Source organism: Amblyraja radiata, chromosome 13 (assembly GCF_010909765.2).
Source record: "Amblyraja radiata isolate CabotCenter1 chromosome 13, sAmbRad1.1.pri, whole genome shotgun sequence".
NCBI lineage: Eukaryota > Metazoa > Chordata > Chondrichthyes > Rajiformes > Rajidae > Amblyraja > Amblyraja radiata.
Genome location: NC_045968.1, coordinates 58,554,109 through 58,573,143, shown reverse-complemented (window position 1 = coordinate 58,573,143; position 19,035 = coordinate 58,554,109). Strand labels below are relative to the sequence as shown.

General features: G+C 43.3%; 1 protein-coding gene across 1 annotated transcript in view; it reads left to right on the top strand.

Moving 5' to 3' along the window:
- Positions 1-15,375, top strand: part of lamp3 (lysosomal associated membrane protein 3) — a 34,606-nt gene extending 19,231 nt beyond the window's left edge. The window contains exon 6 of the mRNA XM_033032169.1: positions 14,876-15,375. Within this exon, the coding sequence (XP_032888060.1) occupies positions 14,876-15,012 (137 nt within the window). The 3' untranslated portion in view covers positions 15,013-15,375. The remainder of the gene's footprint in view (positions 1-14,875) is intronic.
- Positions 15,376-19,035: the final 3,660 nt, after the last annotated feature.

Genomic DNA, 19,035 nt, shown 5'->3' with positions numbered 1-19,035 from the left:
TGCTTCAGTACCAACAAGGAACTTGCTTCTTGAAGGGGCAAACACGTATAATTGCAATCAGGACGACTTGAAGCTGAATCGATCTGCTCATTAAACTGTTACACAAATTCTATTTCCTCATTGTTGTCATATTCCTCAATCCTCTTTAGTGCTCAAGTTTAGTGAGGCATTTAGTGATTTTTTTTTTAAACTTGAGTTAATGAAACCATTTCAGAACACATGCCTCTAAAATGAAAAATGTGCATCTCAGAAGTCTGTAACCAAAATATCTATTTTAAACTGAGATGATAATCCCCATTAATACCTCGGTCCAGACTTCTAAATGGCTTATTGATTAGGATAGATAACAATTGTGCAATTTTTCGTACAGACTCTCCACCCATGGCTACTTGCTTTAGGAGAGAAAATACTTGCATCCAGATTAGCTTTAAATTTGTAAAAGTAGATTTTACATGGGATGACAGAAGACTATATAAATCTGCTTTTATTGTCTTCCTTTAAAAAAAATAACCATTAGAATTTGTTTGAAACTGTAGCTAATTTTGTTTTTCTCTCAACACCTCTTCGTTAGAAACTATCTAGTTTTGCAAAACATCCTGTTAACGATTGCTGAATTAAGTGTATTTTTCAGAATGCTAGCAATGAGCAGTTACAGATTTAAAGTGTGGCAGTTGACCAGTTTTCTGACTACCTACCCTAGTCTCATGAGGTTCTATTTCTATCAACCTCAGCAGCAGAGCAAAACAATCCATGTTTGTCTAGCCTCTCCTTCTAGCCAACAATCTTCCTGATGGAGCCAGAGGAGGAACTGAAGGAAAGCCACATTAGGCGGTAAATGGTGTTGGATAGGCTGATGGGACTGAAGGCTGATAAATCCCCAGGGCCTGATGGTCTGCATCCCAGGGTACTTAACGAAGTGGCTCTAGAAATTGTGGATGCATTGGTGATCATTTTCCAATGTTCTATAGATTCAGGATCTGTTCCTGTGGATTGGAGGGTGGCTAATGTTATCCCACTTTTGAAGGAGGGAGAGAGAAAACAGGGAATTATAGACCAGTTATCCAGACATTGGTGGTGGGGAAGATGCTGGAGTCAATCATAAAAGATGCAGTAACAGGACCTGTCTGGATCAGCATGGATTTACAAAGGGGAAATAACCATATAACAATTACAGCACGGAAACAGCCCATCTCGGCCCTCTAGTCCGCGCCGAACACTTGCTCTCACCTAGTCCCATCTACTTGCACTCAGACCATAACCCTCCATTCCTTTCCCGTCCATATACCTATCCAATTTATTTTTAAATAATAAAATCGAACCTGCCTCCACCACTTCCACTGGAAGCTCATTCCACACAGCTACCACTCTCTGAGTAAAGAAGTTCCCCCTCATGTTACCCCTAAACTTTTGTTCCTTAATTCTCAAATCATGTCCTCTTGTTTGAAACTTCCCTACTCTCAATGGAAAAAGCTTATCCACGTCAACTCTGTCTATCCCTCTCATAATTTTAAAGACTTCTATCAAGTCGTCCCCCCCACCCCCCTTAACCATCTGCGCTCCAAAGAATAAAGACCTAACTTGTTCAACCTTTCTCTGTAACTTAGTTGCTGAAACCCAGGCAGCATTCTAGTAAATCTCCTCTGTACTCTCTCTATTTTGTTGACATCTTTCCTATAATTTGGCGACCAAAATTGTACACCATACTCCAGAATTGGCCTCACCAATGCCTTGTACAATTTTAACATTACATCCCAACTTCTATACTCAATGCTCTGATTTATAAAGGCCAGCACGCCAAAAGCTTTCTTTACCATCCTATCTACATGAGATTCCACCTTCAGGGACCTATGCACAGTTATTCCTAGATCCCTCTGTTCAACTGCATTCCTCAATTTGTTACCATTTACCATGTACGTCCTATTTTGATTTGTCCTGCCAAGATGTAGCACCTCACAGTTATCAGCATTAAACTCCATCTGGCATCTTTCAGCCCACTCTTCCAAATGGCCTAAATCTCTCTGTAGACTTTGAAAATCTACTTCATTATCCACAACTGAAAATCTACTTCATTATCCACAACATCACCTATCTTAGTATCATCTGCATACTTACTAATCCAGTTTACCACACCATCATCCAGATCATTGATGTATATGACGAACAACAGTGGACCCAACACAGATCCCTGTGGCACCCCACTAGTCACCGGCCTCCAACCTGACAAACAGTGATCCACCATTACTCTCTGGTATCTCCCATTCAGCCACTGTTGAATCCATCTTGCTACTCCACTATTAAGACCAAACAATTGAACCTTCTTAACCAACCTTCCATGTGGAACCTTGTCAAAGGCCTTACTGAAGTCCATATAGACAACATCCACTGCTTTACCCTCATCAATTTCCCTAGTAACCTCTTCAAAAAATTCAAGAGGATTAGTCAAACATGACATGACAAACAGGTCAAACGTGACCTTCCAGGCACAAATCCACGTTGACTGTTCCTAATCAGACCCTGTTTATCCAGATGATTATATATATTATCTCTTAAGTATCCTTGACTATCATGCTTCTAGCATTTTTTTGAGAATGTAACTAGGAAAATGGACAAGGTTGTAGTGTACCTGGACTTTCAGAAAGCATTTGGTAAAGTCCCACTTTGGAGATTAGTGGACAAAATTAGGGCACATGGTATTGGGGGTAGAGAAAATTGGTTGGCAGACAGGAAACAGGAGGGATTAACGGGTCACTTTCAGAATGGCAGGCAATGACTTGTGGGGTACCTCAAGGCTCGGTGCTGGGACCGCAGTTATTTACAATATATATTAATGATTTAGACAAAACGAATTACAAGTAACTTTAGCAATTTTATAGATGACACAAAGCTGGGTGGCAGTGTGAACTGTGAGGAGGATGCTATGAGAATACAGGGTGACTTGGACAGGTTGCGTGAGTGGGCAGATGCATGGCAGATGCAGTTTAATGGGGATAAATGTGAGGTTATCCACTGGTAGCAAAAACAGGAAGGAACATTATTATCTAAATGGTATCAAGTTGGGAAAAGGGGAAGGACAACGGGATCTGGGGGTCCTTGTTCATCAGTCAATGAAAGTAAGCATGCAGGTACAGCGGGCAGTGAAGAAAGCGAATGGCATGTTGCCCTTCATAACAAGAGGAGTTGAGTTTAGGAGCAAAGAGGTCCTTCTGCAGTTGTACAAGGCTCTAGTGAGACCACACCTGGAGTATTGTGTGCAGTTTTGGTCTCCAAATTTGAGGAAGGATATTCTTGCTATTGAGGGAGTGCAGCACAGGTTCACAAGGTTAATTCCCGGGATGGCGGGACTGTCATATGCTGAGAGAATGGAGCGGCTGGGCTTGTATACTCTGGAATTTAGAAGGATGAGAGGGCATCTTATTGAAACATATAAGATTATTAAGGGATTGGACATGCTAGAGACAGGAAGCATGTTTCTGATGTTGGGGGAATCCAGAACCAAGGACCACCTCTTTAGAATAAGGGGTAGGCCATTTAGAATGGAGATGAGGGGGAGGGGGCGGGGAATCACCCAGAGTTGTGAACCTGTGGAATTCTCTGCCTCAGAAGGCAGGGGAGGCCAATTCTCTGGATGCTTTCAAGAGAGAGTTAGATAGAGCTCTTATAGATAGCGGAGTCAAGGGATATGGGGAGAAGGCAGGAACGGGGTACTGATTGTGGATGATCAGCCATGATCATAGTGAATGGTGGTGCTGGCTCGAAGGGCCGAATGGCCTACTCCTGCGTCTATTGTCAAAGACCATCGAATTTTATTGCATTTGGATTTGTCAGATTGGGAAGGTACAGAAATGAGAGCTAATCTGTCTGAAGGTGTACATTTAAGGGGGAGAGGGGGGGGAAGGAATAGTTGCTGCCAATCTTGAAGTGAATCGGGGAAAGCTCAGCAGGTTAGCTCACATTTGTGGAGTGTGGAAAAGTTAAGGTCATTAAGTTATAACATTGACATTATAATTGATGACGTGTTCCTTTAACTTGGTAGATGCTACCTAATCTACTGGGCCTCCTTAACATTTCAATATTTCCTTGTCCATCCACTCTGTGCCAGTTTGCAAGGCAATCCCACACTGCCATTAATTTTCCCTATTCTCCCTACATTCCAATCAATTCCCTCAGCTTCTACCACTAATTATAGGGGGCCCAATTAACCCACCAACATACGCACACATTTGGTATGTGAGAGGATACCTTTTTTGGTCAAATAAAATGTGCTACACTGACTGTACCGGAGGTCAGGATCGAACCTAGGACACAGGCCCTGTGAGGCGGCTGCTCTACCAACTGCACAACTCCACCGCCATTTAATCCAGATGTCCCATGACTCTTCCACCTCCGACTTCAGGCATTGTCACTACACTCCATCACGTTATTCTTCTTATCTACTACAATTTAATGTGCATGTTTTCTAACTTTTCATTGTTATGACGCAAGACTTTCAGGTTGTTAGCATAATTCTTCAGTTTTCCATAGAACATAGAACAGTACAGCACAGGAACGGGCCCTTAGGCCCGCAATGTTTATGGCGAATATGATGCCAAGTTAAATTGTTCTAATCTGCCTGTACGTCATGCATATCCTACTATTCCCTGCACTGCCATGTGCCTATCTAAAAGCCTCTTAAAAGTCATTACCCCATCTGCCTCCACCACCATGCTTGGCCACCCCCTCCACTCTCCATGTAAAACAAAAACTGCCCCCACATATCTCCATTAAATTTTCCCACCTCTCACCTTATAGTGGAAGGGGTGGAAGTTGAAAGAGTGCATGAAAATAAATTTCTTGGGGTTATAATTGACGATAAAATAAGCTGGAAATCACATATTAAACATGTAAAATTAAAATTGTCAAAAAGTATCTCTGTATTATACAAAGCCAAGCAAGCTCTGGATTACAAATCACTCCGTATTCTTTATTGTTCATTGATTTTACCCTACTTAAATTATTGTGCAGAAGTCTGGGGTAATAACTATAAAAATTCGATACACTCATTAACCATGATGCAAAAAAGAGCAATTCGTATTATCCATAATGCTAAGTATCTGGGTCATACGAATCCATTATTTTTAGAGTCAAAATTATTAAAATTAGAAGATTTGGTTACATTCAAAACAGCTCAGATAATGTTTAGGGCCAAAAATAAAAATTTACCTGGAAACATTCAAAAATTATTTAACGAGCGTGTGGGGGGTTACAATTTAAGAGGAATATTTAACTTTAAGAAACAAAAAGTCCGTACGACTAGAAAAACCTTTTGTATTTCGGTTTGTGGAGTAGGAGTGTGGAATAAATTGAACGGGGAATTGAAGCAATGCACAAACATGAATCATTTTAAAATGATATATAAAAAAATAATTCTCAAGGGGTACAGGGATGGAGGGGATGGTTGACAAGTGGGGGTTAATGTTTATCTATTGCTTTACTATTGTTTACTTATGTTTGGGTACTTCAGTTATGAGGTTTGTATGTACATAATAGTTGTATGTATATATATGTCTGTAGGTATTATGGGAAATTGCCTAGGGTAGTATTATTATTAGTAATGAATTGATTTTTAAATATGGTAGAAGTGTTGGGGAAAAGGGGTGAGATTTAATAAGTTATTCTTCTTCTCACTCCTTTTCGAGCTTGTACAGACACAGAGTTGGACATTGGAACTTTGATTTTGTTCTTCTCATTGCTTTGTAAATATTGATTGTAATGTCCAATTGTTTGATAATTTCGATTTTGTTAATATTAATGTCGTTAATGTCTTTACTTGTTCGGAATAAATAAATAAATTAAATAAATAGTGTTGGACATTCCCACCCTGAGAGTAAGGTTCGGACTGTCTACCCCATCTATGCCTTTCATGATTTTATACACCCCTATCAAGTCTCCCCTCAACCTCTGACATTCCAGAGAAAACAATGGGATTATCCACCGTTCCTTGTAGCTGAAACCCTCTAATCCAGGCAGAATTCTGGTAAACATCCTCTGTTCCCATTCCAAAGCCTTTACATCCTTCCTGTAATGGGGCAACCAGAACTGCACACAATGCTCCAAAAGCAGCCTAACCACAGACTTATGGAGCTGCATTACGACCTCCTGACTCTTATGCTCAAAAGGCAGACATACCATATGTCTTATTTACCACCCTGTCTGCTTGTGCCACTTCCTTCAGTGAGCTATGAACCTGGACTGCAAGATCCCGTTGCATATCAATGCTCTTAAAAGTCTCACCATTAACTGTCCCCTTACATTCAACCTCCATAACTGCAACACCTCACTTGCAGGGACTAAACTCCATCTGCTGTTACTCCACCCATTTCTGCAACTGATCTATATCCCGTTGTATCTTCTGACAGCTTTCCGCATAGTCTGCCTGTGGTAATTTTGGCATCATTTGTCATGTCCTATGTTTTGTTTAGATACTTTTGGCTTGCACAATCAGATCAGTGAACAGTAACAGCCATGACCCAGTACAATTGAATGTGGATCTTAACATGGCCAAGGGGGCAGTTCTATACAGTATGATTCTTAAGTCCATGATGGTGTAAGAAGCATTCCGTTGTTGAGGAATATAAGTTGCTGCATCTGTGAGACAGAAGTTTTAATAACTGTGCCACCACTTTCTTCCACGCCATTACCTGATCAGATTTTAAAACAAAGCAACAATTTTGTTTTTGTGTACAAAGTATATAAAGTGCTGGGCTGCTCAATAATGTGAGCATCGCAATTTAACCCCAAGTGAAGCTACTGGAGACTTACTGTGCCTGATCATCTTGCTCCCTATTAATTAGTCATCATTCCTAGTTTTCTTGTTTCTTTTTCTCGTACTAAAGCATGAAGGATAAGCCAGTTGCACATTGAAAACATATATTTTTTTAATTTGTGGTTTTAATTAAATTCTGGGGCCACAATCTACAGTTTTCTACAGTGTAGGAAGAACCTGTAGATGTTGATTTATACCGAAGATAGACACAAAATGCTGGAGTAACTCAGCGGGACAGGCATCTTGGAGAGAAGGGATGGGTGATGCATTTGGTCGAGACCCTACAGATTGAAGAAGGGTCTTGACCTGAAATGTCACCCATTCCTTCTCTCCAAGATGCCTGTCCCGCTGAGTTACTCCAGCATTTTGTGTCTATCTTCGGTATAAAACAACATTTGCAGTTCCTTCCTACACATGATGTAATTTGGACTCATTACCAAGAAATTCAGACCAGATACTGGTCCAGTTACCTTATACGTTCATCTCACAGTCCTGGTAAATTGATGAAACATTAACAAACATAGAAAATAGGTGCAGGAGGTGGCCATTTGCCCCTTCGAGCCAGCACCACTATTCATTGTGATCATGGCTGATCATCCACAATCAGTAACCCGTGCCTGCCTTCTCCCCATATCCCATGATTCCGCTAGCCACTAGAGCCCTATCTAACTCTCTCAATCCAGTGAATTTGCCTCTGGCAGAGAATTCCACAAATTCACAACTCACTGGGTGAAAAAATAAATATTCTCATCTCAGTTTTAAATGGCCTCCCCTTTATTCTTAGACTGTGGCCCCTGGTTCTGGACTCCTCCAACATTGGGAACATTTTTCCTGCATCTGCTTGACTAATCCTTTTTAAATTGTATACGTTTCTATAAGATACCCTCTCATCCTTCTAAATTCCAGTGAATACAAGCCCAGTCTTTCCAATCTTTCCTCATACGCCCAATGAATCCTGCACGGAATATATATATTTTTTACATTGAATAGATGGAAATGTCTGAAGAAACCAAACACAATGTCTGTCCATTTCCTCTCATCAATGCTGTCTGACCCACTGACTTCCCCTTCACCATAAGAAGCATCCCGAAACATCACCTATCCATGTTCTGCAGAGATGCTGCCTGACCCGCTGAGTTACTTCAGCACTTTGTGTCTATTTTTGTAAACCAGCATCTGCAGTTCCTTGTTTCTACAGTTTCTCCAGCAGATTACTTTTAGCTCACGGTTTAATATATTTATGTTTAATTCAGCAGGACCAATGATTTATAGTCTGCCCCATTGATTTATTATGACTTCAGGGATACTTAAAAGGGATTATGTTTTTGAGTGAGAGGATTGAGGCTAAACATAGTATTGTAACATTGGAGGTAGCTATCCAGTCCATTGTCAACTCTGGCTCCTTGCTGAGTTATCCAGTCAGTCGCATTTTCTTTGTCCTTTTCTATTGCTCTGCAATTACTCTGTGAACTACTGATCTATCCCAAGACTTGTATTGGCAGTGAATTCATGATCATTTCAATTTTGATCAAATTATGATTCTGTTCCCAAAACCATCTGCTTCCTTGTTTATATCCTGTTCCCAAAAACAACCAGCTTCCTTGTTTATATCCTATCCCAACCAGTCTAAAAGCTCTAGTTGATTTGATAAAAGTGCACATGATTGGCACATTAGAGGGCTGGGACTCTTGTCCTTTTGCAGAGAAGGCCAAGGAGAGAAGTATTTTTTATGAAGTATTTTGTAATATAAAAAAATATCTGAAATGAGGGGACTGATGGCTTTAGGACTGAGGATTCTGGTGTAAAGGGGAAGTGAATTAGAAGAGAGGGGCATAGAATAAAACCTGTAGTCAGTGTATGATTGGAATCTGGAATGCACTGTCTGTAGATTTGAAGGCAGAATGCACTGTCAAGAAGGAAGTGGATAAATATTGGGTGGAGAAGAATTTGTAAATTTGTGAATAAATGCCTGGGGCATGGAACATTATGGTGTGGACATAATGTACCAAATGGATCCTTGTATTAGAATTTTCCAGTGAAATGCTCTAAATTTTCTTTGCACCACAGCGAACATTAGCATCTTCTGTAGTGCAACCTTGTAGTGAAGCCCTTGTCTCTGTAACCATTCAAGCAAGGTGGGTTTGAACGTTGAAAGAATTGAGAATTATTGCTCCGTGGGTGGCACGGTGGTGCAGCGGTAAAGTTGTTGCCTTACAGCACTTGCAGCGCCAGAGACCCGGGTTCAATCCCGACAACGGATGTCCTCTGTAAGGAGTTCGTACGTTCTCCCCATGACCCCAAGATCTTCGGTTTCCTCCCACACTCCAAAGACGTACAGGATTGGCTTGGTATAAATGTAAAAATGGTCCATCGTGTGTGTGTGTGTGTGTGTGTGTGTGTAGGATAGTGTTAATGTGCGGGGATCGCTAGTTGGCATGGACTCAGTGGGCCGAAGGGCCTGTTTCCAAGCTGTATCTCTAAACTAAACTAAAGCATACCAAAATAATTAAACAATTCGACAATTTGTATAAATGAATTGGAATGAACATATGATTTGAAAATTTGTTGTTAATACTTGATTGGAAAGTGTTGTGACAGTGACATAGAAGACATCCGAGGGTCGTGGTTAGGTTACAGTTACAGTTTAGTTTATTGTCACGTGTACCGAGTACAGTGAAAAGCTTTTGTTGCGTGCTATCCAGTCAGCAGAATGACAATACGTGATTACAATCGAACCAGTGTACAGATACATGATAATGGAATAAGGTTTAGTGCAAGGTAAAGCAAACAAAGTCCGATCAAGGATAGTCCGAGGGTCACTAATGAGGTAGATAGTAGTTTAGCACTGCTCTCTGGTCATGGTAGGATGATGGTTGTGAACGGGAAAACAGCTGGCAGGTGAGAATAAACTGAGAAAGTGTAAAAATTGTCCATATTGAAAAGAAAGCATTCACCAAATAGTGAGAGATTGCAGAACTCTTGAGTTGGAGAGGGATTGTTACAAAAGACTTTTGGAAAATTATCAATGTCAAAAGGAATTGAATTCAAGTAAGGATCTTGTGCTTCCATTGTGTGGGGTATTGGCAAGACATGTACCGGATTGGTCTCGTTTAGTTTAGTTTGGTGATACAGCGTGGAAACATGTCCTTTGGCCGACTGAGTCCGCACCAACCAATGATCATCCATACACACAATCTATCCGACACACGAGGAACAATTTACGAAGCCAATTAACCTACAAAGCTGCACGTCTTTGGAGTGTGGGTGGAAACTGGAGCAGGCAGAGAAAACCCACGCAGTCACAGAGAGAACGTAAAACTCCGTACAGCCAGCACTCGTAGTCAGGATCAAACCCGGGTCTCTGGCGCTGTGAGGCAGCAACTCTATTGCTCACTTTGCTTCCCCTTAAAAGAAAAGAAGTGTATTGGAAGCAGTTCAGAATTAGAGTTGGTCTTAGAAAGAATTTTGGACAGGCTAAGATTGTATCTGCTGGAGTTTAGGAGAGAGGAGTAACTTGATAGGAATATTTAAGATCCTGATAGATTTTAACAGGGTGGACATTTTAACATGTTCCCTCTTGTGGAAGAATCTGATATAGTGTACCCCCAGTTTATGGCAGTTCAGGTATTTGAAATTTGCCTTTATGAAACTGACATAACTGTGAAAAACCTCAAGCTGGGGCGGGGTGGGGTGGTGGTGGTGGTGCGTAAACACATTGCTTACAGATAGCAGAACTGCAGATGCTGGTGTAAATCGAAGATAGACACAAAATGCTGGAATAACTCAGCGTAACAGGCAACATCTCTGGAGAGAAGGAATGGGTGATGTTTCAGGTCGAGACCAGACTATCCAGAGGAAAGGGAGACGAGAGGTATAGACAGTGATGTAGAGAGATATAGAACAAATTAATGAAATATATGCAAAAAAGGAACAATGATAAAGGGAACAGGTCATTGTTAGATGTTTGTTGGGTGATGTAAACAAGAGCCTGAGACAGTGTGATTTAAACACATCTTTAATGAGCACTTGAAACTTAGCAGCATTGAGGACGACAGGTTGTCAGTGCATCCTAGCTGCTCGAACTGCAGTACTGGGAACGAGTGTTAGTATAAGTGTTATAGTGGGGTGGAGTTAGTGATGCTGGCTTATGTGTGATTGGTTCACATGCATCATCAATCTACAGGTGAGAACGGGAACCTGGTGCGACTTGGGTGGAGGAGGGATGGATAGTGAGAGTGCAAGAGTTACTTGAAGTTAGAGAAGTCAATATTCATACCACTGGGTTGTAAGCTGCCCAAGCTAAATATGAGATGCTGTTCATCCAATTTACATAGAAAGTAGGTGCGAGAGTAGACCACCAGGTCCGTCGAGCCCGCACCGCCATTCGCTCATGGCTGAACACTAAACAGACACACTTACCCACAAACAGTAGACACAAGACACAGAACACAAGACACTACCCTCCCCTTTATACCGCTATCACCCCTCTCCACCCCAAGAACCGCGTGATCTCCTGGGGGAGGCAAAAAACCGGATAAAAACCCAGGTCCAATTCGGGAAAAAAAATCCGGGAAATTCCTCTCCGACCCCAATCCAGGCGATCGACACTTGTCCAGGAGATCACTCAGGTCTTACTATACTACAATTTGCATTTAGCCCTCTGACAATGGAGGAGGCCCAGGACAGAAGGGTAATTGTGGGAATGGGAAGGGGAATAAAAGTATTTGGCAACTGGGAGATCAGGTAGGTCCAGGCGGACGGAGCAAAGGTGTTCAGCGGAACGATCGCCCAGTCTACGTTTGGTCTCGCCGATGTATATGAGCCCATATCTTGAACAACGGATGCTGGTTGAGTGTGAGGTGTTTCATTTTGGGACGTCGAACAAGGGCAGGACCTACACAGTAAATGGTAGGCCTCTGGGTAGTGTTGTATAGCAGAGGGATCTATGTGTACAGGTGCATGGTTCCTTGAAGGCCGAGTCGCAGGGAGATAAGGTGGTCAAAAAGGCTTTTGGCACTTTGGCCTTCATCAGTCAGAGTATTGAGTATAGAAGTTGGAAGGTCATGTTGTAGTTGTATAAGACGTTGGTGAGACCACATTGAGAACATTGTGTTCAGTTCTGGGGACCATGTTATAGGAAAGATATTGTCAAGCTGAAAAGGGTTCAGAAAAGATTTACGAGGATGTTGCCAGGACGAGAGGGTGTGAGCTATAGGGAGAGGTTGAGCAGGCTGGGTCTCTATTCCATGGTGTGCAGGAAGATGAGGGGAGATAGAGGTATACAAAATCATGAGAGGAATAGATGAGGTAGATGCACAGTCTCTTGCCCAGAGTAGGGGAATCGAGGACCAGAGGACATAGGTTCAAGGTGAAGGGGAAAAGATTTAATAGGAATCTGATGGGTAACGTTTTCACAGAAAGGGTGGTGGGTGCATGGAACAAGCTGCCAGAGGAGGTAGTTGAGGCTAGGACTATCGCAATGTTTAAGAAACAGTTAGACTGATACATTGATTGGACAGGTTTGGAGGGATATGGACCAAGCGCTGGCAAGTGGGACTAGTGTAGCTGGGACATTGTTGACCGGTGTGGGCGAGTTGGGCCGAGGGGCCGGTTTCTACACTGTATCACCCTATGACTCCCTGATACAATAGGTGTGGTTGGAGGAGGTGCAAGTAAACCTCTGCCTAACCTGAAAGGACTGTCGGGGTCCCTGGACAGAGCCGACGGAGGAGGTATAGGAACAGGTGTTGCATCTCCTGCGTTTGCAGGGGAAAATACCTGAGGAGGGGTGGTTTGGGTGGGAAGGGATGAGGGCGTTGCGAAGGAAACAGTCTCTGCAGAAGGTGGAAAGGGGTGGAGATGTGAAGATGTGACTAGCGGTGGGATCCTGTTGGATGTGGGAAAAATCTTGGAGGATTATGTGTAGTATGCGATGGCAGATGGGGTGAAAGGAGAGGACGAGGGGGACACTGGTCCTGTTACGATTGGGGTGAGGGGAGCAAGGGCGGAGCTACAGGGTACCGAGGAGACTCGAGTGAGAGCCTCATCCACGATGGGAGAGGGGAACCCCTGTTCCTTAAAGAGAAATACTCCAGAATTTTGTGTCTTATCTTTAGTGTAAACCAGCATTTGCAGGTCCCTCCTGCACATATCTATCTATGACTTCGGTAGTAGGAATAAAGGCATAGACTATTTTCCAAATGGGGAGAGAATCCAGAAATTGGAGGTGCCAAGTGACTTGGGAATGCTGGTGCAGGATTCCCAAAAAGTTAATCTGCAAGTCGAATCGGTAGTAAAGAAAGCAAACTCAATGTTAGCATTTATTTCAAGAGGGCTTGTACACAAAAACAGGGATGTAATGTTGAGGCTCAATAAGGCACTGGTAAGACCGCATTTGTGTGAAAAATATACATCTTCTAGATGCGCTGGGACGCATCCTCAGTGATGTGACCTGGGGTCATCGGGTGTTTCGGGTCTCACAACATCAGACACCCTCGCCCAGGCGACCCAGCCGGGGTTGATTAGGCCCCGACTTACATCCCAGCAGCAACTGCCCACGGATCAGCCATCTTAATAACTACTCTGCAAAGAATGGGAGACTCTAGTGCGTGGAGGGACTGGGCTCTGTGGGGAGAGTCCTGGCCGGGTTCCTCCTGCATCTTACCAGGTTCAAAGCCTGTGCGCTGCACCTCTTTCTCCTCCGAGCATTTCATTCGCGCCTGATGGATTTTTAGGCCATGTCCACGAAAGTCACAGACTGGGGTGCTAACCCAGGTGCTGTCCCGGGTGCCGTCTTTCCGTGCTGTCAACTGTCTCTCCAGAAGTCACCAAACTATTCTTGGTTGTTACCCAGTCTATTCCTAGGTGCCAATATTGTGAGTAATTTTGGGGACCATATCTGAGGAAGGAGGTGCTGGCTCTGGAGAAGGTCCAGAGAAGGTCTACAAGAATGATCCCAGGAATGAGTAGGTTAACCTACAATGAGCGTTTGTCGGCACTGGGCCTGTACTCGCTGGAGTTTAGAAAAATGAGGGGGGACATTGAAGCATACAGAATAATGAAAGGCTTGGATAGAATGGATATGGGGAGGATGTTTCCACTAGTGGGATAGTCGAGGCCTCAGAATTAAGTTACGTTCTTTTAGGAAGGAGATGAGGGGAAATCTCTTTTATCAGAGGGTGGTGAATCTATGGAATTCTTTGCCACAGGCTGTGGAGGCCAAGTCAGTGGATATTTTTAAGGCAGAGATAGATAGATTTTTGATTAGTACAGGTATCAGAGGTTATGGGGAGAAGCAGGAGAATGGGGTTAGGGGGAAGAGATAGATCAGCCACGATTGAAATGCGGAGTAGACATGATGGGCTAAATGGCCTGATTCTACTCCTATCACTTATGACCTTATTGTAATGTATATAATGTAATTAGCATATGTTATGTCTTGTTCGAGGGGATGCATGAGCTAGGGGAGTCTCATGGCGGCGTCCTGCAATAAAGAAGCTTGTTAGTTTACTCCTGTATCTGAGAGTTCTTTTGAGTCAGTTCCAAGTACCCAAAATACACTACACTTATGACTTGCTTACTCCAAGATGAGCGTAATGTCGTACAGCTGCATCTCCAGTTTCCTACGTGGTCTTTAAGGCGCTGCATCGGGATGTACCTCTTGCAGATGTAGTCCACACGAACATTGAACGTCTTACAGTACAACAGGCCGAGCACACCATTGCACTAGCCTCCATCTCTCTGACACCAAGACCATGTTGTGCACAGAAACAAACAAAATGTGACTGACCAAACCTTATCCTGCAATCACCCTCACCAAAGCCTCTTGAGCCCGAGCCTCAATGAATAACTCTGGCTGCTCCCGCCATGGCCACTTCACTTAGGCTTGCCTTCCTTTTATTGGCAGCTGTTAATTAGCCAATCTGTGAGACTCACCTACTTGCCATTCTTGCAGCTAAATACCAACAGACGATGAGTTCTGAAAGGTCATTAATCCAATACATTTATTTCATAAATAATGGGGTGCTTTGAGATAATAGAATGGTGCTTTACGTATGTCTTTTGTTTTTACAGCAGAGGAATGCTTCTTGGACTACAGATATGTTCTTCCTGTCGCCTTTGGAGTAGTTCTTGCTGGGGTGATCATTCTTATAATCATCGTGTATTTGATCTGTCGACGTCGCCAAGCTGCAGGTTATCAGCGGATCTGAGGAGAGACGATACTTGCTTGTTGATTTAATTAGCCTTCTCAATGATGTTAATAGCGTGTGTATCAACTGCACTGATGTTTTTATTCACCCCGTTCAGTTTACCTGGAGATTTCCATAAATGTGCTTGTAGAATTATTGGTCGAGGACTAGTTGATTCCCATTTTAGGCTGGGTAACCCCAGCCGTGTTATACTTTAGTGTATATTTTCTGCATTACTTTGTTTAGAAATGATTAAGAATTAAAATCATGCAGCTTAATGCCTTTCTGTTTGTGGTGACAGGGTATTTCTCAGTTTGAAACCCATTTTGAACATTTTCACTTTTATGCTAAAAAAAATAAATTAATTAATGACTGATCACGCCATCTAATGTTTCATTTTGTTTTTTCTTTAGAAAAATACATTAGAAATGATATTGCTTTCAAGACTGTAAAAAATGTAGAAACTGCCCGTCATCATTTTATTAAAATAAACACAGTAGCCAACAGTAAAGATGCTGCCTTACAGCACCTACGGATGCTATCTGTACAGAGTAGGTATGTTCTCCTTGACCACATGGGTTTTCTCCAGCTGCTCTGGTTTCCCACGTTCCAAAGACATGCAGATTTGTATTTGTGTAGGAAACATAGAAAATAGGTGCAGGAGGAGGCCATTCGGCTCTTCGAGCCAGCACCGCCATTCATTGTGATCATGGCTGATCATCCACAATCAATAACCCGTGCCTGCCTTCTCCCCATATCCCTTGATTTCACTAGCCCCCAGAGCTCTATCTAACTTTCTCTTAAATCCATTCAGTGACTTGGCTTCCACTGCCCTCTGTGGCAGGGAATTCCACAAATTCACAACTCTCTGGGTGAAAAAGTTTTTTTCTCACCTCAGTCTTAAATGGCCTCCCCTTTATTATAAGACTGTGGCCCCTGGTTCTGGACTCGCCCAACATTGGAAACATTTTTCCTGCATCTAGCTTATCCAGTCCTTTTATAATTTTATATGTTTCTATAAGATCCCCCCTCACTCTTCTAAACTCCAGTGAATACAAGCCTAGTCTTTTCAATCTTTCCTCATATGACAGCCCTGCCATCCCGGGGATTAATCTCATGAACCTACGCTGCACTGCTTCAATCACAAGGATGAATCGCAATCAGAAGGAACTGCAGATGCTAGTTTAAACCAAAGATCGACACAAAAGGTGGAATAACTCAGCAGCATCTCTGAAGGAAAGGAATAGGTGACATTTCGGGTCGAAACCCATCTTCAGACCGAGAATGGTCTCGGCCCGAAACGTCACCTGTTCCTTTTCTCCAGAGATGCTGTCTGACCTGCTGAGTTACTCTAGCTTTTCGTGCCTGTCTTCAGCTTAAACCAGCTTCTGCAGTTCCTTCCTACACAAAATGATTTTCCTGACTGACTTAAGCACCCGAGTCAGAAAAGACACAATCCTCTGGTAAGGTAGACAAAAATGCTGGAGAAACTCAGCGGGTGAGGCAGCATCTATGGGGAGAATGAATAGGTGACTTTTTGGGTCGAGACCCTTCGTCAGACTGATGTCGGGGGGTGGGGTGGGATAAATAAAGGAAGAGTCGGAGACAGTAAGCTTGTGGGAGAGCTAGGAAGGAGGGAGAAAGCAAGGACTATCTGAAATTGGAGAAGTCAATGTTCATACCGCTGGGGTGTAAACTACCCGAGCGAAATATGAGGTGCTGTTCCTCCAATTTGTGCTGGGCCTCACTCTGACAAGGGAGGAGGTCGGATTCGGAATGGGAGGGGGTGTTGAAGTGCTGAGCCACCGGGAGATCAGGTTGGTTAGTGCGAACTGTGCGGAGGGGTTGGGCGAGACAATTGCCAAGCCTGCGCTTGGTCTCACCGATGTAAAGGTTAACACCTGGAACAGTTAATGCAGTAGATGAGGTTGGAGAAGGTGCAGATGAACCTCTGCCTCACCTGGAAAGACTGCTTGGGTCCTTGGATGGAGTCAAGGGGGGAGGTAAAGCGACAAGTGTAGCATTTCCTGTGGTTGCAAGGGAAAGTGCCCGTGGAGGGGGTGGTTTGGGTGGGAGGGGACGAGTTGACCAGGGAGTTACAGAGGGAACGGTCTCTGCGGAAAGCAGAAAGGGGAGGAGATAGGAAGATGTGGCCAGTGGAGGGATCCCGTTGGATCTTTCTTAAACAATCCTCTGGTAAGATGTGATTGGCGGGAAAGGTGTTGGGATAGCTTATTCCAACGGAGACACTCCTGACAAGTATTGGCTTGTTATCACCAACATGACATTTTAGAGACAAGATTCCGTACAGGCACTGAAACCTATTAGAATACGTGATAATCTAAGCAAGTGACCACAAGGATGTCTGTATCAGGGGTTACAATGACACATACTAAAGACAGTCAGATTGATTCACCATGTAATCCACTCTGTAATGTCCATCAGCCTCCACTCTAGCACAACAGCGGTAGAAATGTTGCTGCAGAAAAATTAACGTTTGAGGCCTCAAGAATCTGCCACGAAAGCACATCTGCAATGGTACCTCACTGACATTCTTACATTCCTTGACCAACAGGATCTGCACAGTCAAAGAGTAAAAATAAAGAACAGTAAATGCTGGTTAGTGAATGAATAAGTTTATTGGCCAAGTATGTACACATACAAGGAATTTGCCTTGGTGCTCCGCTCGCAAGTAACAACACGACACACTGTAAACAATTAAGAATGACACTTAAAACATTAATAATAAAACATTATAGTTTAAACATGTGAATGAAATAAAATACCAGCGCACAAGGAGGCTACAGACTTGGTTGTTGAGTAGAGCTGCTGCTCGTGGAAAAAAAGCTGTTTTTGTGTCTGGCTGTGGCGGCTTTGACAGTCCGGAGTCGCCTTCCAGAGGGAAGTGATTCAAAGAGTTTGTGGCCAGGGTGAGAGGGGTGAGAGATGATCTTACCCGCTCGCTTCCTGGCCCTTGCAGTGTACAGTTCATCAATGGAGGGAAGGTTGCAGCCAATAACCTTCTCAGCCGATCGAATGATTCGTTGCAGCCTCCAGGTGTCGTGCTTGGTGGCTGAGCCAAACCAGACCACGATGGAGAAAGTGAGGACAGACCCTACAATGGCCGTATAGAATTGGATCATCATTGCCTGTGGCAGATTGTGTTTCCTCAGCTGTGGACTGTGTAATACACAAAAGGACACAAAGTGCTGGAGTAACTCAGCAGGTCAGGCAGCATCTGATGAGGTTTTGGGTCGAGACCCTTCTTCAGACCTTCCTCAACACCTGGACAGCCCTATGTCATCAGTGAAGCTTGGCTTCACTGTCCAAAAAAGGGATTAGCTTGATTCTGAGGATCTTCAGAATAAGTAGACAAATATGGCCGAGGGAACTATAGAGGCTGTCGGACATTGGGGAGATCATTGCCAGAATCGTCCTCTTGATGGCTGATCTGTTGCTTTCCAATGACAGAGTAGACCGTGCATGTCCAGAGACACTTAGGGCATGCATTTCAGCTACTACAAGAGATATGCAGGAAGCAGCATCACCCAAGTATGTGGCCTTTTTTGACCTGATAAAAATCGTTAATCCTGAAAATTGAGAATTACTATGGAATATCTTTTTCAAATTGGACTGTCTGCAGAAATTCATCTCCATCTTCCATCTGCCACACGACAGCGTGCAAACTGATCCTAACCACAGACCAATGTTAATGCACACCAGCATCAATTGAGGCTGCGATATCTCCAAACATTTTTCTCAAACTGAATGAATGAATACTTTATTAAGGTATGCAAAGTCGCTATATAAAGGGCGCTGACAAAGTTACAAAGTCCCCCATCTAGTCCCCAATGGTTCCCCCTTTTTTCTCGGCGGCCTGTCCGCCCACCAGCACCCACCACCACCCGTCCTCAACCTGTTCTCTTACATTTCATTGCTAGAATGGGGTCATTGTACAGGATAAATTATTCCACCTGAGAACACACAAAACTGTTCAAAAGGGAACTGCAGATGCTGGAATGTACCTGGGAGATGTTGGCCATA